The 23,588-nt window shown below is 38.5% G+C and overlaps 1 protein-coding gene across 1 annotated transcript; it reads right to left on the reverse strand.

The window, feature by feature from the left end:
* Positions 1 to 37: 37 nt before the first annotated feature.
* Positions 38 to 20,169, reverse strand: tfe3a (transcription factor binding to IGHM enhancer 3a). Its single transcript, XM_079226686.1, has 11 exons — positions 19,942 to 20,169; positions 17,036 to 17,134; positions 13,041 to 13,094; positions 10,651 to 10,819; positions 10,225 to 10,410; positions 10,001 to 10,099; positions 6,639 to 6,747; positions 4,964 to 5,020; positions 3,017 to 3,092; positions 2,486 to 2,633; positions 38 to 2,000 (listed from the first exon to the last, which is right to left on the reverse strand). Exons 1-11 carry the CDS (start codon positions 20,070 to 20,072, stop codon positions 1,656 to 1,658), a joined length of 1,473 nt encoding a protein of 490 aa, XP_079082812.1. The 5' UTR covers positions 20,073 to 20,169; the 3' UTR covers positions 38 to 1,655.
* Between the last annotated feature and the right edge of the window lie 3,419 nt (positions 20,170 to 23,588).

The following is a 23,588-nucleotide window of genomic DNA, read 5'->3' on the forward strand; positions in this document are numbered from 1 at the left end:
CACACACACATAAATGAGACACAGCTTCATTTTAAAGTCTGCTGTTATTTTATGTTTTATTATTATTTTCAACATTAAGACAAACATATAAATCGTCAATATAAACCTTTAAAACAGAATCAAACTTTCAGAGTCAACAGAAAACCTCTCCTGCTGGTGGTACTATACGGAATATATATATACATATATATGTATATATACATGTATGTATATATACACACATGTATATTTCTAAACATATATGCATAAACAATAAAGAGTCCCTTTATGAAGCTAACTGACCAATGGTTAGAAGAAGAAGAAGAAAGTATCCTTTATTAATCCCCTTGGGTAAATTCTTCTCTGCATTTGGCCCATCCCTGGATGGGGGGTGGTGGGCGGCCCTGGGGGGCGCCTGGGGGTTGGGTGTCTTGCTCAGGGACACTTCGACATGTGGGCTGTTGGGGGACTGGGGATCGAGCCGGCTACCTTGTGGTTGCGGGACGACCACTCATCCCCCTGAGCTACAGCCGCCCCTCAAGGCCCTTAATCTGCTTGGCCCTGGTTCTGGTCCTAGTATGATCTGTTTGTTCAACAGTTCTAGAGAGTTCTACAGCTAAGAGCTAGCATCTGTATGAAGTGAGCTACAGCTAAGAGTTAGCATCTGTATGAACTGAGATACAGCTAAGAGCTAGCATCTGTATGAACTGAGCTACAGCTAAGAGATAGCATCTGTATGAACTGAGCTACAGCTAAGAGTTAGCATCTGTAAGAACTGAGCTACAGCTAAGAGCTAGCATCTGTATGAACTGAGCTACAGCTAAGAGTTAGCATCTGTAAGAACTGAGCTACAGCTAAGAGCTAGCATCTATATGAACTAAACTACAGCTAAGAGTTAGCATCTATATGAACTGAGTTACAGATAAGAGCTAGCATATGTATGAACTGAGCTACAGCTAAGAGTTAGCATCTATATGAACTGAGTTACAGCTAAGAGTTAGCATATATATGAACTGAGCTACAGCTAAGAGCTAGCATCTGTATGAACTGAGCTACAGCTAAGAGCTAGCGTCTGTAGAGCTAGCATCTGCATGAACTGAGCTACAGCTAAGAGCTAGCGTCTGTAGAGTTAGCATCTGTATGAACTGAGCTACAGCTAAGAGTTAGCATCGTTACGAACTGAGCTATTGCTAACAGCTAGCAGCTAACGATGAGTTATGTGAACGTCGAGACTTGGCCATTTAAAAACAGTTATTAGTCAGAGTTTCTCAAAATGGGGCCCTGGGACCTCTGGGGGTCCGTGGCTCTCTGTCTTGGGTCAGAGAAAAGTTTTCAGATTCTTTCATTTAACTGATCGTGACATAAAAAACATGTGTGTGTTGTTTTACAAAAAGGATCAAATAATAACATGTGATAGTTTATAGATTACATCATCAATAACTCGTCCGTTAGAACTACAAAGAGAGCAAACTGATCAATAATCAACCCGATCAGATTAATGTCCTTATCGATGGCGGCGGCTGCTGTGACATCACTGATGATGGGCGTGGCCATGTGGAGAACATGCTAATGCTAACAGCTAAAACAGATAAATAAAAGGTTCCATTGATCAGAAACAGACACAAACAGGTCATTGATCGCCCGCAGACACCCTGGACCCTGGACGAGGTCAGAGGTCAGAGGTCCTCGTCCATGCTGAAGCTGCTCCTCCTGCTGCTGGTCTTCGAGGCCCCGCAGGACAGCAGGGGGTCCTGCTCCATCAGGATGTCTCCCAGGCCCTGCAGCTCACACAGCAGGTCGGAGGAGAAGACGGCCGAGGCGCCTCGAGGCTCGTCCAGGTCCACGAAGCTCAGGGCGTCCAGGCCCAGGCAGGGGGGCCCCAGGGGGCCGGCGGAGAACGGGTGAGGCAGAGCGGGGGCCAGCAGGGCCTGCAGATCCAGAGAGGAAGAGGAGGAGGAGGTGGGCAGAGGGGAGGAAGAGGAGGAGGAGAGGCTGTGGAGGCGAGTCTGGATCTCCAGCTCCTACGAGCAAGAAGAAAGGTTTATTTATGAAGAACGTTTCAAACGGTTATTATAATTATTATATTGTTGTAATATTATAACGATTATAATAATATTAATACTAATCATTATACTATTATACTTATTACTGAGTTAAAATAATAATAATACAATTGTTATTATAATTATTAAAACAGAGGTACAATAATAATCAAATTGTTATTATATTAATATTATTAAAACAGAGGTACAATAATAATCAAATTTTTATTATATTAAAACAGAGGTACAATAATAATAACAATAATAATACGATTGTTATTATATTATATTATTAGCACAGTGACCTGTATGCGCAGCAGCAGCGCCTGGTTGGTGTTATATTATATTATATTATATTATATTATATTATTAGCACAGTGACCTGTATGCGCAGCAGCAGCGCCTGGTTGGTGTTATATTATATTATATTATATTATATTATATTATATTATTAGCACAGTGACCTGTATGCGCAGCAGCAGCGCCTGGTTGGTGCTCTCCAGCCTCCTCTGGCGCTCCTCCAGCTCTCGAGCTCTCTGCTGTTCCTTCTGCAGCTTGTGGATGTAATCAACCGACGCCTTCAGGATGGTTCCTTTGTTCCACCTCGACTCCCTGATCCACCAATCACAGGCCTCGCCTCGTTAACTCACACAGTACTAACGAGTTCCAGCCACAGTTATAAATGTAAACATGAACATATAAATATATATATTTAGATATATATTCATATAAATATATATATATATATTCATATAAATATATATATATATATATATTCATATAAATATATATATATATATATTCATATAAATATATATATATATATATATATATATATATATATATATATATATATATATATATATATATATATGAATCCTGAAGACAAAGTTGTGTGATTGTGTGAATTAAGGACTGTGATACTGCACATAAGTACTGAAACATTATTCCTGAAGTATTGTTGATGTACTAGTACTACAGCAGAGTTTACTGACGGGTCGCTGGATTTGGGGATGAGAGCTCCGAGTTCTTTGATCCGGTCGTTGATGTTGAATCTCCTCCTCCTCTCGACTGAAACACAAAGCAGAGCGGATTCTATTACTACTGATTCTATTACTACTGATTCTATTACTACTGATTCTATTACTACTGATTCTATTATTACTGATTCTATTACTACTGATTCTCTTATTACTAATTCTATTATTACTGATTCTATTATTACTGATTCTATTCTATTATTACTGATTCTATTATTACTGATTCTATTACTACTGATTCTATTACTACTGATTCTATTACTACTGATTCTCTTATTACTAATTCTATTATTACTGATTCTATTATTACTGATTCTATTATTACTAATTCTATTACTACTGATTCTATTATTACTAATTCTATTATTACTAATTCTATTATTACTGATTCTATTACTACTGATTCTATTACTACTGATTCTCTTATTACTAATTCTATTATTACTGATTCTATTATTACTGATTCTATTATTACTAATTCTATTATTACTGATTCTCTTATTACTAATTATATTACTACTGATTCTCTTATTACTAATTCTCTTATTACTGATTCTATTATTACTGATTCTATTATTACTAATTCTATTACTACTGATTCTATTATTACTAATTCTATTATTACTGATTCTATTATTACTGATTCTATTCTATTATTACTGATTCTATTATTACTGATTCTATTACTACTGATTCTATTACTACTGATTCTCTTATTACTAATTGTATTATTACTGATTCTATTATTACTGATTCTATTCTATTATGACTGATTCTATTATTACTGATTCTATTATTATTAATTCCATTACTACTAATTCTATTATTACTAATTATATTACTACTGAGTCTATTATTACTGATTCTATTACTACTGATTCTATTGTTACTAATTCTATTATTACTAATTCTATTACTACTGATTCTATTATTACTAATTCTATTACTACTGATTCTATTATTACTAATTCTATTATTACTGATTCTATTAAATCACGTTACATTGTATTACATCACTTTATATTACACTAAATAACATTACATTGTATTAAATAACGTTACATTGTGTTTAATAACGTTATATTGTATTACATAATGCTACATTGTATTAAATAACGTTATATTGTATTAAAGAACGTTATATTGTGTTTAATAACGTTATATTGTATTAAATAATGCAACATTGTATTAAATAACGTTATATTGTATTAAATAATGTTACATTGTATTAAAGAACGTTATATTGTATTAAATAACGTTACATTGTGTTTAATAACGTTATATTGTATTAAATAATGCAACATTGTATTAAATAACGTTATATTGTATTAAATAATGTTACATTGTATTAAATAACGTTATATTGTATTAAATAATGTAACATTGTATTAAATAACGTTACATTGTATTAAATAACGTTATATTGTATTAAATAATGTAACATTGTATTAAATAACGTTATATTGTATTAAATAACGTTATATTGTAGTAAATAACGTTATATTGTAGTAAATAACGTTATATTGTATTAAATAATGTAACATTGTATTAAATAACGTTACATTGTATTAAATAATGTCACATTGTATTAAATAACGTTATATTGTATTAAATAACGTTATATTGTAGTAAATAACGTTATATTGTATTAAATAACGTTATATTGTAGTAAATAACGTTATATTGTATTAAATAACGTTATATTGTAGTAAATAACGTTATATTGTAGTAAATAACGTTATATTGTATTAAATAACGTTACATTGTATTAAATAACGTTATATTGAGTTAAATAACTAATCATTGACGTTACATTGTATTGTCTTTATTCTGACTGAAGCGTTTAACAAGCTGACACCAACAGCAGTGTTCCAGGAGGTGAAGGAACACTGAAGCACTCACTCTGGTTGTGGCAGTCCTTCTTTTGTCTCTCTTTGATCAGAGCTTTGTTCTCCCCATCTACAACGACAACACACATTTAACAAACTCTTCATTCCAGTAGAACAAGACAAACAGACATTGCGTAACATTGAAGCCTCCATGTGTTCGTTAGAGTGTTGCTATGCGACTCAGCTGTTTCAAAAGGTCACACAATAACAATAACTAACTAAGGCTGAGGCTCCTGTTCTGTGAGGGAACGTTTTGAAGGGAGCAGAGAGAATAACTTCAGTTTCCCATCAGAAAAAGCTGGTAAAGAGGTGAAAATGCTCTAATTATAGTTTACACTTAATCTAATATTGTGTGGAGTTCCACAAGGTTCTGTGCATGGACCAATTATATTCATCTTATATGCTTCCATTAGGCAACATTATCAGAAAACACTCCATACACTTTCATTGGTATGCCGATGACACTCAATTATGTCAATAAATATATCTATTATTATATTTATTAATACATCTATCATTATATATCGATCAAGCCAGACAAAACCAACCAGTTCGCTAAGATGAAATAAGATATTCCTTTGAAACTTGCTAAACTTCAAGAAAAACTTCAAGAAAAAGATTATTTGTTACTTCTAGACTGGATTATTGTAACTCCTTATTATCAGGCTGCTCTGTTACTCCATAGAGAGCTGATAGTACCATATTACCCCACTAGAGAGCTTATAGTACCATATTACCCCATAGAGAGCTTATAGTACCATATTACCCCACTAGAGAGCTCATAGTACCATATTACCCCACTAGAGAACTCATAGTACCATATTACCCCATAGAGAGCTTATAGTACCATATTACCCCACTAGAGAGCTTATAGTACCATATTACCCCATAGAGAGCTCATAGTACCATATTACCCCACTAGAGAACTCATAGTACCATATTACCCCATAGAGAGCTCATAGTACCATATTACCCCACTAGAGAGCTTATAGTACCATATTACCCCACTAGAGAGCTTATAGTACCATATTACCCTATAGAGAGCTTATAGTACCATATTACCCCATAGAGAGCTTATAGTACCATATTACCCCACTAGAGAGCTCATAGTACCATATTACCCCACTAGAGAACTCATAGTACCATATTACCCCATAGAGAGCTTATAGTACCATATTACCCCACTAGAGAGCTTATAGTACCATATTACCCTATAGAGAGCTTATAGTACCATATTACCCCACTAGAGAGCTTATAGTACCATATTACCCTATAGAGAGCTTATAGTACCATATTACCCCACTAGAGAACTCATAGTACCATATTACCCTATAGAGAGAAGCTTCTATCTCTTTATTTCAGCTGAAACAGCAGAAAGTGATTTTAAGTTCATGTTGACTGAACAGGAAGTAGGAACTGATGATGTGGGAAAATGTGAAGTGTGTGTGTGTGTGTGTGTGTGTGTGTGTGTGTGTGTGTGTGTGTGTGTGTGTGTGTGTGTTCACAGGAAGTCGTGATGTTGACTCATCAAACTGAGGAAAAATACATGTTCAGCAAAAAAGAAGGGAAACACGAGGGAGGGGGGCTTCACTGCCACAGCTCTGAGCCAATCAGCAGTGAGCTCTGCAGCGTGTCCAATCTCTTCCCATCCAATCAGGTGGAGGTAATGTTCATCACGTGACACTCACCATTCACCTCTCTCTTGATGGCCTGCAGGTCGGCCGGGCAACTGTTGCTGACGGTGATGGTGGGCGTGGCCATCCCGTACACGTCCAGCATGGTCCCCGACACCGGCATCTGCAACGGACCAATCAAAGCTCAGAATCAGCTGCTGACAGAACAGTGACCAATCAGAGGCCGAGAACAGTCGGAGCCTCCCGCTCTGTGATTGGCTGCAGCTCAGAGACGACTGTGAAAAGACTGTTGAATAAATGTTAATTCAATGTGAAATAAATGTTAATTCAATGTGAAATAAATGTTAATTTAATGTTGAAAAAAAACACATTTTTTGTATTTTATACAAAATATATATAATCACTGTGTGGATATGAATCAGATGTATTATTGCTTTAGACTCTGATCTTAAGTCAGTTCATGTTTCTCCAGAAAAACTGTGGAATCTGCTGATTGGACAGAAAAAACAGCACACACACACACACACACACACACACACACACACACACACACACACACACACACACACACACACACACAGTAGTGTAACTTCAGCTGTAATATTAATAATAACAACCTGAATGAATGGCAGCGTGACCCCTTTATATACGTTATTCTATACTTTATACACTTTATATACTTCTCCTCCATAATATCTGTATCCGACAGCTGGAGTTACTGATACTTTTACTGCAACATCAAAATGCTGCTTTTTGTTTCAGTTAAATTATTAATAATCTGAGTACTTTTACTGTTGATACTTGCAGTACTCTTTGCTTTGTAATACTTCTCTACTTCTACTGAAGGAAAGAATACAAATACTTTGCATCTTTTCTCTCCACGGATCAACCATTAAACAGGAGAAACGCAGTCTGCAGCTCAGAGGTCAGAGGTCAAACTGACCTGAAACAACAACAAGAGAAAGTCTTTACCTCGGCTTTAATCCTCCTCTTCTCATGGTCCGGCAGTAAAACTAAAATCCTCATCTTCTCTGACTTCACTCAGACAGATGAGCGAGTGTGTAACTATACACACACTAACACATTAACACACACACGCACACACACACACACACTAACCCACACACACACACACACACACTGCCTCTCTTCCTCTTTCTGTTCGGACGACTGTTGAAAAATGAGGAAACGTCTCTTTAAGAAAGAAAGAAAAAAACTCCCAGTGAGCTTTTTATCTGTCACACACACACACACACACACACACACACACACACACACACACACACACACACACACACACACACACACACACACACACAGAGATACTCACTTAAACACACACACACACACACACTCACACTTCTGTATGCATTCTATGTTTCCAGTTTGATTTCCGTGTGTTTTCTCTGTTTGTTTTCTATAAGTTTTCTGTATGTTTTGCTGTATGATTTTCTGGATGTTTCCTGTATTTTTTCTCTATGTTTTCTGAATGTTTTCGAGAGGTTTTTTGTATGTTTTCTGTATTTTTTTCTGTATGTTTTCTAGATGTTTTCTGTATGTTTTCTAGATGTTTCTTGTATGTTTTCTAGATGTTTCTTGTATGTTTTATAAATGTTTCCTGTATTTTTTCTGTATGTTTTCTGAATGTTTTCGAGAGGTTTTTTGTATGTTTTCTGTATTTTTTTCTGTATGTTTTCTATATGTTTTCTGTATGTTTTCTAGATGTTTCTTGTATGTTTTCTAGATGTTTCTTGTATGTTTTATAAATGTTTCCTGTATTTTTTCTGTATGTTTTCTAGATGTTTCTTGCATGTTTTCTAGATGTTTCTTGTATGTTTTCTAGATGTTTCTTGCATGTTTTCTAGATGTTTCTTGTATGTTTTCTAGATGTTTCTTGCATGTTTTCTAGATGTTTTCTAGATGTTTCTTGTATGTTTTCTAGATGTTTCTTGCATGTTTTCTAGATGTTTTCTAGATGTTTCTTGTATGTTTTCTAGATGTTTCTTGCATGTTTTCTAGATGTTTCTTGTATGTTTTCTAGATGTTTCTTGCATGTTTTCTAGATGTTTCTTGCATGTTTTCTAGATGTTTCTTGTATGTTTTCTAGATGTTTTCTAGATGTTTCTTGTATGTTTTCTAGATGTTTCTTGCATGTTTTCTAGATGTTTCTTGTATGTTTTCTAGATGTTTCTTGTATGTTTTCTAGATGTTTCTTGTATGTTTTCTAGATGTTTCTTGCATGTTTTCTAGATGTTTCTTGTATGTTTTCTAGATGTTTCTTGCATGTTTTCTAGATGTTTCTTGTATGTTTTCTAGATGTTTTCTAGATGTTTCTTGTATGTTTTCTAGATGTTTCTTGCATGTTTTCTAGATGTTTTCTAGATGTTTCTTGTATGTTTTCTAGATGTTTCTTGTATGTTTTCTAGATGTTTCTTGTATGTTTTCTAGATGTTTCTTGCATGTTTTCTAGATGTTTCTTGTATGTTTTCTAGATGTTTCTTGTATGTTTTCTAGATGTTTCTTGCATGTTTTCTAGATGTTTTCTAGATGTTTCTTGTATGTTTTCTAGATGTTTCTTGTATGTTTTCTAGATGTTTCTTGTATGTTTTCTAGATGTTTCTTGCATGTTTTCTAGATGTTTTCTAGATGTTTCTTGTATGTTTTCTAGATGTTTCTTGCATGTTTTCTAGATGTTTCTTGTATGTTTTCTAGATGTTTCTTGCATGTTTTCTAGATGTTTTCTAGATGTTTCTTGTATGTTTTCTAGATGCTTCTTGCATGTTTTCTAGATGTTTCTTGTATGTTTTCTAGATGTTTCTTGCATGTTTTCTAGATGTTTCTTGTATGTTTTCTAGATGTTTTCTAGATGTTTCTTGTATGTTTTCTAGATGTTTCTTGCATGTTTTCTAGATGTTTTCTAGATGTTTCTTGTATGTTTTCTAGATGTTTCTTGTATGTTTTCTAGATGTTTCTTGTATGTTTTCTAGATGTTTCTTGCATGTTTTCTAGATGTTTCTTGTATGTTTTCTAGATGTTTCTTGTATGTTTTCTAGATGTTTCTTGCATGTTTTCTAGATGTTTTCTAGATGTTTCTTGTATGTTTTCTAGATGTTTCTTGTATGTTTTCTAGATGTTTCTTGTATGTTTTCTAGATGTTTCTTGCATGTTTTCTAGATGTTTTCTAGATGTTTCTTGTATGTTTTCTAGATGTTTCTTGCATGTTTTCTAGATGTTTCTTGTATGTTTTCTAGATGTTTCTTGTATGTTTTCTAGATGTTTCTTGTATGTTTTCTAGATGTTTCTTGTATGTTTTCTAGATGTTTCTAGCATGTTTTCTAGATGTTTCTTGTATGTTTTCTAGATGTTTCTTGTATGTTTTCTAGATGTTTTCTAGATGTTTTTCCGTGTATTCTTACCGTGTTGGCGAACTGTAATCCGGATTGAATCAGCGTCAGAAACTCGTCATTCAGGCTCGATTCCAGGCTGATGATGTCATCAATGACTGTCTCGTCCATCTGAATGAACCAATCACAGATGGGATCAGAAAGACACACAGAGGTTTACCTTCACCCCCAAATCTAAATGATGTATTTCGGGTGCCAGCCTGAGAGAAAGGGAGACAATATATTGATATATTTACGTCTGTTTTTCTGAAGACGTCTGCAGGCTGTAGTTTGGGGGCGGGGCTCAGGTGGGGGGAGGGGCTTGGTGACGGTCCAGCTGCGTCCTGATTGGCTGTCTTTGCGTCTGAGAGATACTGACGCACCTGCTGCCTCTGAGCCTGCTGGATGTGATACCTGGTAGGGTTCTCCAGGTGAGTCTGCACCTGAGAGACAAGGGGACAATGTTCAGCTCTCCAGGTGCATTATGGGAATTGTAGAAGAGAGTCAGGAGAGTCCGAAAAGATCTAGACACTCATCCTCATTCTCCTCCTTTTTCCTTTTCCCCTCTTTCTCCTCCTTTTTCCTTTTCCCCTCTTTCTCCTCCTCCACCTTATCTTTCTCCTCTTTCTCCCCCTCTTTATCTTCCTCCTCTTTTAACCTCCTCCTCGTCCTCCTCATCATACCTTCAGCACCTCCACAGGGACCTGAGCAGGAGGTCTGCAGGAGGAAGACACAGAGACGGAGATGGGGGAGGACGAGTCTGTTGAGCGCAGGAGGAGCTGCTGCTGCTGCACCTCCTTCTGCTCCTCCTCCAGAGCCTGCTGACGCATCAGATCCTGCCGCATCAAAACCCTGCAGGAGGAGAGGAGAGGAGAGAGGAGAGGAGAGAGGAGAGAGGAGAGAGCAGAGGAGAGAGGAGGGAGGAGAGAGGAGAGGAGAGAAGAGGGAGGAGAGAGGAGAGGAGAGAAGAGGGAGGAGAGAAAAGAAGAGAGGAGGGAGGAGAGAGGAGAGGAGAGAGGAGAGGAGAGAGGTAAGGAGAGGAGGAGAGGAGTGGAGAGAGGAGAGGAGAGGAGAGGAGAGAGGAGAGAGGAGAGGAGGAGAGGAGAGAGGAGAGAGGAGAGGAGAGAGGAGAGGAGGGGAGAGAGGAGGGAGGAGAGAGGAGAGGAGAGAGGAGGGAGGAGAGAGGAGAGGAAAGAAGAGAGGAGGGAGGAGAGAGGAGAGGAGAGAAGAGGGAGGAGAGAAAAGAAGAGAGGAGGGAGGAGAGAGGAGAGGAGAGGAGAGAGGAGAGAGGAAAGGAGAGGAGGAGAGGAGTGGAGAGAGGAGAGGAGAGAGGAGAGGAGAGGAGAGGAGAGAGGAGAGAGGAGAGGAGGAGAGGAGAGGAGAGGAGAGGAGAGAGGAGAGAGGAGAGGAGGAGAGGAGAGGGGAGAGAGGAGAGGAGAGAGGAGAGAGGAGAGAGGAGAGGAGAGAGGAGAGGAGAGAGGAGAGAGGAGAGAGGAGAGGAGAGAGGAGAGGAGAGGAGAGAGGAGAGAGGAGAGGAGAGGAGAGAGGAGAGGAGAGAGGAGAGGAGAGGAGAGAGGAGGGGTAGCAGGTAAAATACATTGTGTACTTGTGTATATGTGTGTACTTGTGTATATGTGTGTACTTGTGTATATGTGTGTACGTGTGTACTTGTGTATATGTGTGTACTTGTGTATATGTGTGTACGTGTGTACTTGTGTATATGTGTGTACTTGTGTACACGTGTGTACTTGTGTATATGTGTGTACTTGTGTATATGTGTGTACTTGTGTATATGTGTGTACTTGTGTATATGTGTGTACTTGTGTATATGTGTGTACTTGTGTACTTGTGTATATGTGTGTACTTGTGTATATGTGTGTACTTGTGTATATGTGTGTACTTGTGTACTTGTGTATATGTGTGTACTTGTGTACTTGTGTATATGTGTGTACTTGTGTATATGTGTGTACTTGTGTATACTTGTGTACTTGTGTATATGTGTGTACTTGTGTATATGTGTGTACTTGTGTATATGTGTGTACTTGTGTATATGTGTGTACTTGTGTACTTGTGTATATGTGTGTACTTGTGTACTTGTGTATATGTGTGTACTTGTGTATATGTGTGTACTTGTGTATATGTGTGTACTTGTGTACTTGTGTATATGTGTGTACTTGTGTATATGTGTGTACTTGTGTATATGTGTGTACTTGTGTATATGTGTGTACTTGTGTATATGTGTGTACTTGTGTACTTGTGTATATGTGTGTACTTGTGTACTTGTGTATATGTGTGTACTTGTGTACTTGTGTATATGTGTGTACTTGTGTATATGTGTGTACTTGTGTATATGTGTGTACTTGTGTACTTGTGTATATGTGTGTACTTGTGTACTTGTGTATATGTGTGTACTTGTGTACTTGTGTATATGTGTGTACTTGTGTATATGTGTGTACTTGTGTATATGTGTGTACTTGTGTACTTGTGTATATGTGTGTACTTGTGTACTTGTGTATATGTGTGTACTTGTGTACTTGTGTATATGTGTGTACTTGTGTATATGTGTGTACTTGTGTATATGTGTGTACTTGTGTACTTGTGTATATGTGTGTACTTGTGTATATGTGTGTACTTGTGTATATGTGTGTACTTGTGTATATGTGTGTACTTGTGTACTTGTGTATATGTGTGTACTTGTGTACTTGTGTATATGTGTGTACTTGTGTATATGTGTGTACTTGTGTATATGTGTGTACTTGTGTACTTGTGTATATGTGTGTACTTGTGTATATGTGTGTACTTGTGTATATGTGTGTACTTGTGTATATGTGTGTACTTGTGTACTTGTGTATATGTGTGTACTTGTGTATATGTGTGTACTTGTGTATATGTGTGTACTTGTGTATATGTGTGTACTTGTGTACTTGTGTATATGTGTGTACTTGTGTACTTGTGTATATGTGTGTACTTGTGTACTTGTGTATATGTGTGTACTTGTGTATATGTGTGTACTTGTGTACTTGTGTATATGTGTGTACTTGTGTACTTGTGTATATGTGTGTACTTGTCTTACCTAGACGGCAGGGAGGAAGAACATGATGAAGAGGAGGAAACTATTGTCGACGAACTAAAGAGAGAAAATGTGTTAATGACATTCCTGACTAAATCATCATCTAAAGTCTGTGACATCCTCTAAAGTCTGTGACATCATCTAAAGTCTGTGACATCATCTAAAGTCTGTGACATCCTCTAAAGTCTGTGACATCATCTAAAGTCTGTGACATCATCTAAAGTCTGTGACATCCTCTAAAGTCTGTGACATCATCTAAAGTCTGTGACATCATCTAAAGTCTGTGACATCACCTAAAACAGGGGTGCCCAATACGTCGACCGTGATCTACCAGTCGATCGCGGAGGTAGTGCGGGTAGATCGCATGCCATTTAAAAAATAATAATAATTAAAAAAACTTTATCGACAAAACCCAGCTCCCAGTGTGCAAATTAATGTCAATCACTACGGACGCTGCGCCCGCAATGGTTGGCCGCTTGAATGGATGTATTGCCAAGTACAGGGAGATGTTTTCCCCGACTTCCTTCATTACCACTGCATAACACACCAACAAGCATTATGCGCTGCAACGCTAAACATGAAAGAGATCACGGATGTGGCAACAAAGATGGTTTAATCGAGCGAGAGCTCTTCAAAGACGGATGTTCTGTGCGCATCTGGAGAAGGACTGCAGCCACTCTGACCTCCTGCTGCACACTGATGTGAGACGGCTTGTGGAGCTCTGTCCGGAGATACAGGAGTTTCTCCATGTTGTTAAACATGCAGAATACAACCAACTAAGAGCATGTCAATATGCTCACGTTTCTGAATTACAATTTAAAACGTGTGTCAATTGTGTGTTCCCCTGAAGGAGGGAGCAGCAAGACGTGGGACTGTAATGAGTCATTTTGATTTACTTTTAAACCCTTGCGCTTTTATTATCGGATAGGATGGACAATTTTTTTAAACTTTTGGACTTTGAATGGCACTTGCAGCCCAGTTACTCTTTAGTTATTTTGCACTTTCAGAGGCTTGACTGAAGTTGAGTTACCTTTAAAGCTTTATTTGTACTTTTTCTTTACTTTTAAAGCATATTTGCACTTTAATTTGTATTACTATTTAATTTATTTGTTGTGATGATGTTCTGATGTTCAGATCTTGTTACTCAAATACATTTGAAGTTCAAATTCCAACATTTTGAGTTACTATTCTTAATTTGCTATGGGAAATAGTCATTAGATTAGTCGATTAATCGAAAAAATAGTCGATAGATTAGTCGTTTATGAAAGTAATCGTTAGTTGCAGCCCTAGAGTCAGCCTTTTCCCACATGAAAAAGATTAAGTCCAAACAGCGCTCCACCATGACTGATGACCATTTGGTCTGCCTGACGCTGACTACCAGCAGCTGCTGTCCGGACTATGCAGCCCTGCTGGTTCCATGCAGTGAAGTCATCAGAGCAAAATGTAATGACCAAAAATGTACAAAATTGTATTGTGTCATAAGGGTTCATGCAGTTATGCAAGGTACGCCAATATTGTAAATATAAAGTATACTCTGTATATTTATACATTAATAATGCTTTATATAGATATAAGCATTATTAATGTAGGTAGATCTTTTTGACTTGGTCATTTTAAAAGTAGCTCGTGAGCCAAAAAAGTGTGGGCACCCCTGATCTAAAGACTTTAGATGATGTCACAGACGTTAGACGATGTCACAGACGATGGTGTCACAGACTTTCGATGATGTCACACACTTTAGATGATGTCACAGACGATGGTGTCACAGACTTTAGATGATGTCACAGACTTTAGGTGATGTCACAAACTTTAGATGATGTCACAGACGATGGTGTCACAGACGTTAGATGATGTCACAGACTTTAGGTGATGACACAGACTTTAGATGATGTCACAGACGTTAGATGATGTCACAGACTTTAGACGATGTCACAGACTTTAGATGATGTCACTGACTTTAGATGATGTCACAGACTTTCGGTGATGTCACAGACTTTAGGTGATGTCACAGACGATGATGTCACAGACTTTAGGTGATGTCACAGACTTTAGGTGATGTCACAGACTTTAGGTGATGTCACAGACGATGATGTCACAGACTTTAGGTGATGTCACTGACTTTAGGTGATGTCACTGACTTTAGATGTCACATCACCTAAAGGCTCGTGAGCCAAAAAAGTGTGGGCACCCCTGATCTAAAGTCTGTGACATCGTCTAAAGTCTGTGACACCATCGAAAGTCTGTGACATCATCGTCTGTGACATCTAAAGTCTGTGACATCACCTAAAGTCTGTGACATCATCTAAAGTCTGTGACATCATCTAAAGTCTGTGACATCATTGTCTGTGACATCATCTAAAGTCTGTGACATCATCTAAAGTCTGTGACATCACCTAAAGTCTGTGACATCATCTAAAGTCTGTGACATCATCTAAAGTCTGTGACACCATCGTCTGTGACATCATCTAAAGTCTGTGACATCACCTAAAGTCTGTGACATCATCTAAAGTCTGTGACATCATCTAAAGTCTGTGACACCATCGTCTGTGACATCATCTACAGTCAGTGACATCACCTAAAGTCTTTGACATCATCTAAAGTCTGTGACATCACCTAAAGTCTGTGACATCATCTAAAGTCTGTGACATCATCTAAAGTCTGTGACACCATCGTCTGTGACATCATCTACAGTCAGTGACATCACCTAAAGTCTTTGACATCATCTAAAGTCTGTGACATCACCTAAAGTCTGTGACATCATCTAAAGTCTGTGACATCACCTAAAGTCTGTGACATCACCAAAAGTCTGTGACATCATCTAAAGTCAGTGACATCATCTACAGTCAGTGACATCACCTAAAGTCTTTGACATCATCTAAAGTCTGTGACATCATCTAAAGTCAGTGACATCACCTAAAGTCTGTGACATCACCTAAAGTCTGTGACATCATCTAAAGTCTGTGACATCATCTAAAGTCAGTGACATCATCTAAATTCTGTGACATCATCTAAAGTCTGTGACATCACCTAAAGTCAGTGACATCATCTAAAGTCTGTGACATCACCTAAAGTCTGTGACATCATCTAAAGTCAGTGACATCATCTAAAGTCAGTGACATCACCTAAAGTCTGTGACATCATCGTCTGTGACATCATCTAAAGTCTGTGACATCATCTAAAGTCTGTGACACCATCGTCTGTGACATCATCTACAGTCAGTGACATCACCTAAAGTCTTTGACATCATCTAAAGTCTGTGACATCACCTAAAGTCTGTGACATCATCTAAAGTCTGTGACATCACCTAAAGTCTGTGACATCACCAAAAGTCTGTGACATCATCTAAAGTCAGTGACATCATCTACAGTCAGTGACATCACCTAAAGTCTTTGACATCATCTAAAGTCTGTGACATCATCTAAAGTCAGTGACATCACCTAAAGTCTGTGACATCACCTAAAGTCTGTGACATCATCTAAAGTCTGTGACATCATCTAAAGTCAGTGACATCATCTAAATTCTGTGACATCATCTAAAGTCTGTGACATCACCTAAAGTCAGTGACATCATCTAAAGTCTGTGACATCACCTAAAGTCTGTGACATCATCTAAAGTCAGTGACATCATCTAAAGTCAGTGACATCACCTAAAGTCTGTGACATCATCGTCTGTGACATCATCTAAAGTCTGTGACATCATCTAAAGTCTGTGACATCATCGTCTGTGACATCATCTAAAGTCTGTGACATCATCTAAAGTTTGTGACATCATCTAACGTCAGTGACATCATCTAAAGTCTGTGACATCATCTAAAGTCTGTGACATCATCGTCTGTGACATCATCTAAAGTCTGTGACATCATCTAAAGTTTGTGACATCATCTAACGTCAGTGACATCATTTAAAGTCTGTGACATCATCGTCTGTGACATCATCTAAAGTCTATGACATCATCTAAAGTCAGCGGTCAGCAGGAGGTCAGAGGTCAGGCTGTGATACCTAAAGCTGATTGGCTGACTCTTGATCTGGTAGAACGTGTCACAGTCAGACGGAAGCAAACGGTCGACCTCGATGTCAGCGACGATTCCAGACTCCACCCTGAGAGAGAGAGAGAGACAGAGAGAGAGAGAAAGAGAGAGAGAGAGACAGAGAGAGAGAAAGAGAGAAAGAGAGACAGAGAGAGAAAGAGAAAGATAGAGAGACAGAGAGAGAGAGAGAGAGAGAGAGAGGGAGAGACAGAGAGACAGAGAGAGAGAGAGAGAGAGACAGAGAGAGAGAGAGAAAGAGAGAGAGAGACAGAGAGAGAGAGAGAGAGAAAGAGAGAGAGAGAGAGAGAGAGAGAGAGAGAGAGAGAGAGAGAGAGAGAGAATGGACCAATCAGCAGCTGCCTCTAAACTCCACCAGATAAGATCAAAGTGAAAAACATCTGTTGACTAATAAAGTTTATACAAGTTCAAAGTTTCTGGCAGGAAGAGAGACAGACAGACAGACAGACAGACAGACAGACAGGAAGAGAGAGAGACAGATAAAGATAATAATTGTGAATGTTGATGTTGGAAACCAGAGAAGAAGAATGTGGAGGAACAACAGTCAGCAGTTCAGTTTAACTGCTTTCAAGCCCACTTCCTGTGTGTGTGTGTGTGTGTGTGTGTGTGTGTGTGTGTGTGTGTGTGTGTGTGTGTGTGTGTGTGTGTGTTACATTTATTTAAATGTGTTAAAGATTCATCTTTTTGTTTACAATCAAGAAAAGCCTTCCAGCAAACAAACAAACAAACAAACAAACAAACACCTCCCACTTCCTGTTTTGACAAAAGGTAGAGTGACCGAGAGAGTAAGAAAAGAGAGAGAGAGTGAGACAGGGGGAGTGAGACAGTAAGAGAGAGAGAGGTTAAGAGAGAGTGACACAGACATTGAGTGAGAAAGTGAGAGACAGATAGTGAGACAGAGTGTGAGAGAGAGAGATAGGGAGACAGAGTGTGAGAGAGAGAGATAGGGAGAGAGGGTGAGATAGTGAGAGAGAGAGTGAGAGAGTGAGAGAGAGATATAGTGAGAGACAGAGATTGAGAGAGTGAAGTCGCCCGGAGGACGGAGTCATTCTCTGAAATTCTCAACTTATTCTATTCTCATCAGAATCTCTATTTTCTTATTAATCAACATTTATATTGATGATGATTTGAGTCAAAGTTTCTGTCTTTGAGACACTGAACACAACACTGAACTGAGACATTGAACACAACACTGAACTGAGACATTGAACACAACACTGAACTGAGACATTGAACACAACACTGAACAGAGACATTGAACACAACACTGAACTGAGACATTGAACACAACACTGAACTGAGACATTGAACACAACACTGAACTGAGACATTGAACACAACACTGAACTGAGACACTGAACACAACACTGAACTGAGACATTGAACACAACACTGAACTGAGACATTGAACACAACACTGAACAGAGACATTGAACACAACACTGAACTGAGACATTGAACACAACACTGAACTGAGACTTTGAACACAACACTGAACACAACACTGAACTGAGACATTGAACACATCACTGAACTGAGACATTGAACACAACACTGAACTGAGACATTGAACACAACACTGAACACAACACTGAACTGAGACATTGAACACAACACTGAACCGAGACATTGAACACAACACTGAACTGAGACATTGAACACAACACTGAACCGAGACATTGAACACAACACTGAACCGAGACATTGAACCCAAGACTGAACTGAGACATTGAACACATCACTGAACACAACACTGAACTGAGACATTGAACACAACACTGAACTGAGACATTGAACACAACACTGAACTGGGACATTGAACACAACACTGAATTGAGACATTGAACACAACACTGAACTGAGACATTGAACACAACACTGAACCGAGACATTGAACCCAAGACTGAACTGAGACATTGAACACATCACTGAACCGAGACATTGAACCCAAGACTGAACTGAGACATTGAACACATCACTGAACACAACACTGAACTGAGACATTGAACACAACACTGAACCGAGACATTGAACCCAAGACTGAACTGAGACATTGAACACATCACTGAACACAACACTGAACTGAGACATTGAACACAACACTGAACTGAGATATTGAACACAACACTGAACTGAGACATTGAACACAACACTGAACTGAGATATTGAACACAACACTGAACTGAGACATTGAACACAACACTGAACACAACACTGAACTGAGACATTGAACACAACACTGAACACAACACTGAACTGAGACATTGAACACAACACTGAACTGAGACATTGAACACAACACTGAACCGAGACATTGAACACAACACTGAACTGAGACATTGAACACAACACTGAACCGAGACATTGAACACAACACTGAACACAACACTGAACACAACACTGAACTGAGACATTGAACACAACACTGAACTGAGACATTGAACACATCACTGAACACAACACTGAACACAACACTGAACACAACACTGAACTGAGACATTGAACACAACACTGAACTGGGACATTGAACACAACACTGAACTGAGACTTTGAACGCAACACTGAACTGGGACTTTGAACGCAACACTGAACTGGGACTTTGAACGCAACACTGAACTGGGACTTTGAACGCAACACTGCATTAGTGGGTAAACGTGTCCCCTTAGTGACATGAAGGAAACACGTTTGAAACACGTTTGCTGAGTACTTTAAATGCCGATGGCCCCAGAAGGCACCACAGAGCGGACTCGTGTCTTCTGTCCTGTGAAACTACACGTGTTCTCTACGCAATGAGCAAAGCGGAGTTAAAAATACATATTTCTGAATGGAGTTTGGCTTCCGCGGAACTTCCGCACTCACCGGACCAGGTTGAGAGTTTCAGCCGAGTCCATGATGACGAACACGGTCTGCGGCTGCAGGACACCGGCCTCCTGCGGCTCCGGTTCGGCTCCGGTCCGGTTCCGGTACTGGTCCGAGCCAACGGCCGACATTATCCCAGAGACAGAGACGGTTTCACGGACACTTTATTTCCCAGCAGCCACCGGAGGATCAAAGAGTCACCGCGGCATGCTTCCCATTGAAGGTCCTGGTCACAGGTTCGAGTCCTCCTCTGGGCAGCCTGGCTCTGACCCGCAGACAGGCAGGCAGACAGGCAGGCAGACAGTTCGTGCTGCGGAGCAGCTGTGAGTAGAAACACGTCACACAGAACAGACAGACCGGTGTATTATTCACTTTAATTCATCATTTACATTTTACTCTCTGGTATAAATACTGAGTATAAAACATATGTTTTACAGTGAAGTAAATACGTGTTTATTAGTTCCTAGTTACATAGAAGAAAACGTGTTTTTATTATGTCAGATATTTGTTTTAAACTTTGTTTCATTATAATTGTGTCTAATATGTGTTATTATTTAGTGCGAAGGATTACAATGATTATTTCCTTCTTTATATTCATTTTAATTTGCAGAAATAGTTTAGAAGTCATAAAGTGCTGAAATATGATACGATACTAAATGCATGAATAACGACTTATTCATGTATTTATTGTTGGAAGAACACAGATTCAATTTATTAGATGATTTGGGGATTCATTGAGATTTTAAACGTATTGAATAAACGTATTTAATTAATAAACGTCTGCGTGATCTTTTCTGTTTCTTCTGTTTCTGTGTCGTTCTCCTACAGGGGGCGGGGCTTCGCGCCTGGACCGATCCCCCTGGACCAATCAGCTGCTGAGCTGCTCACCACAGCCAATAGGACTGCGGCTGTGGCTGCTGAGAGCCGCCATCTTGTTTGTTTGTGTACTGTTACGGGAAGTGACAGTAGCGGGGAAATCCGAGGTGACGTCACTGATCGGCAGAGCTCAGACTGACAGGGGAGATGTCCAATCAGAGGGCCGGAAGGGCCGGTGAGGGGGCGGAGCGGAGCGTCTGTACCAAAAACTGAATATAAGAAGGTTATTAGGGCACGGGCTGACGTCACAGATACAATACTACATTCATTTCTTTAAAAGTTTGTTACAAAAATAACAAAATATAAATACAATACAACGATAAATAACAATGTTGATAATAATACTAACAGTGATTATAATACTATATTATAACACATTAAACCATTCAAAATGTCAAAAGTAAACTAATATTATTAGCTGAAGGTCATTATTATTACTGATTACGGATTTTTATAGAATTGTTAATTTGGCTTCAAAGATATTACATGTAGATTCTACAGAATGTGCATAATGTCTGATAGTTTCACATCATATTTCATGTTTTTTGAATATCATGAATAAAAACATGACCCAGGAACGATTTGTTCTCATCATCTTTGTCACCGTCCCTCTGAAGAATGTGTAACGTGAAGATGGCATATTATCTGTAATCTAGAAGTAATAGTAGTAGTAATATTATTATTAGTAGAAGTAGCAGTAGTAGTAGTAATAGTAATATTAATCATAGTAGTAGAAGTAATAGTAGTATTAGTGGTAGTAGAAGTAGAAGTAGCAGTAGTAGTAGTAATATTAATCATAGTAGTAGAAGTAATAGTAGTATTAGTAGTAGTAAAAGTAGCAGTAGTAGTAGTAGTAATAGTAATCATAGTAGTAGAAGTAATAGTAGTATTAGTAGTCGTAGAAGTAGCAGTAGTAGTAGTAATAGTAATATTAATCATAGTAGTAGAAGTAATAGTAGTATTAGTAGTAATATTATTATTAGTAGAAGTAGCAGTAGTAGTAATAGTAATCATAGTAGTAGAAGTAATAGTAGTAGTAGTAGTAGTAGAAGTAGAAGTAGTAATAGCAGTAGTAATATTAATATTAATCATAGTAGTAGAAGTAATAGTAGTATTAGTCATAGTAAAAGTAGGAGTAGTACTTCCAGCGTTCAATTTTTATGTTTTTATTTCATTTATAACCTCATAAACATTTCTCATTGTATTTTCTTACAGAAGGGCATGATGGGAAACAGAAGGGCATGATGGGAAACAGGATGGAAGGCAGTGGCCGGCCACTAACCAATAACCTGCAATCAATCAATCAATCAATCAATCAATCAATAATCAATAGTAACAAGATACCCAATCTACAACAGGAAGAAGAACACAGCCTGCTGTTACACCCGGAGAGACGCTGTGTCTCCTGCGGGGGGACGAGTCGGTTAGCGCCTCAGTAACAAAGATGGCCGACAGGAGCGTAGAGTCGGTTAGCGCCTCAGTAACAAAGATGGCCGACAGGAGCGTAGAGTCGGGTAGCGTCTAAGTAACAAAGATGGCCGACAGGAGCGTAGAGTCGGGTAGCGTCTAAGTAACAAAGATGGCCGACAGGAGTGTAGAGTTGGGTAGCGTCTAAGTAACAAAGATGGCCGACAGGAGCGTAGAGTCGGGTAGCGTCTAAGTAACAAAGATGGCCGACAGGAGCGTAGAGTCGGGTAGCGTCTAAGTAACAAAGATGGCCGACAGGAGCGTAGAGTCGGGTAGCGTCTAAGTAACAAAGATGGCCGACAGGAGAGCTCAGATTATTCATCTGCTTCACGTCTGCATTACGGATCCACGTTCAGCTTCATCTGTGTGAAGGTCTCCATGGTAACAGCAGCCCATAACAGGATGGGGAGAAGCATATCCGGATCAGGAAGTAAAAAACACAAACGTAATAATAACACTTTGGATTAAAAAAGACAAATAAATACAAAACCACCGACAGCGATCAACTCGTCTGATTTGGCACAAGAAAGGTTCAATGAAACTGTAAGGCGAAATACACAGAACAGAACCAGCTCTGACCAGTTAGAACCGGTTAGAACCGGTTAAAAACAGTTAGAACCAGTTAAAACCAGATAGAACCAGTAAAAAAACAGTTTGAAGCGGTTATAACAAGTTAAAAACGGTTAAACGCGGTTAAAAGCGGTTAGAACCGGTTCTCACTGGCTGTAAATAAACCAATTAAAACATGTTCTTACTGGTTAAAGTTGGTGTTCACTGGTTCTGCTGACGGCGGTTATAACGAGAGACGAACCAGAAACACAAGTGACTAAAATCAGGAACCAGATCTTTATATCTCTATATCTTGACATCTTTATTTGTTCATATCTTCATATCTTTATATATTTATACCTTCACATCTTTATTTTTTCATTTTCCATTTATTTATGTATATCTATCTATCTATCTATCTATCTATCTATCTATCTATCTATCTATCTATCTTCATATCGCCATTTATGTATATCTTTATATCTTCACATCTTCATATCTTTATATCTCTATATCTCCTGGCCGGTTAGCGAGTGTTTAGCTAACGTGGTCTTTGATGTTTAGCCTCCGAGCTACAGCTAGCTTGTGTAATAACCTCCGGTTCGTCTCTGGGTATAACCGACTCCAACTGGTGTAGGAGACTGGGACTGGCTATGAACTGGTAGCCCAAAGCAACAACAAGAAATATACTGAAACATAATCTGATATATTAGCCAATAACACAAGCTCTGTATACGGAATACTGTGTAGTTTTG

This window comes from Taurulus bubalis (assembly GCF_910589615.1).
Source record: "Taurulus bubalis genome assembly, chromosome: 11".
NCBI lineage: Eukaryota > Metazoa > Chordata > Actinopteri > Perciformes > Cottidae > Taurulus > Taurulus bubalis.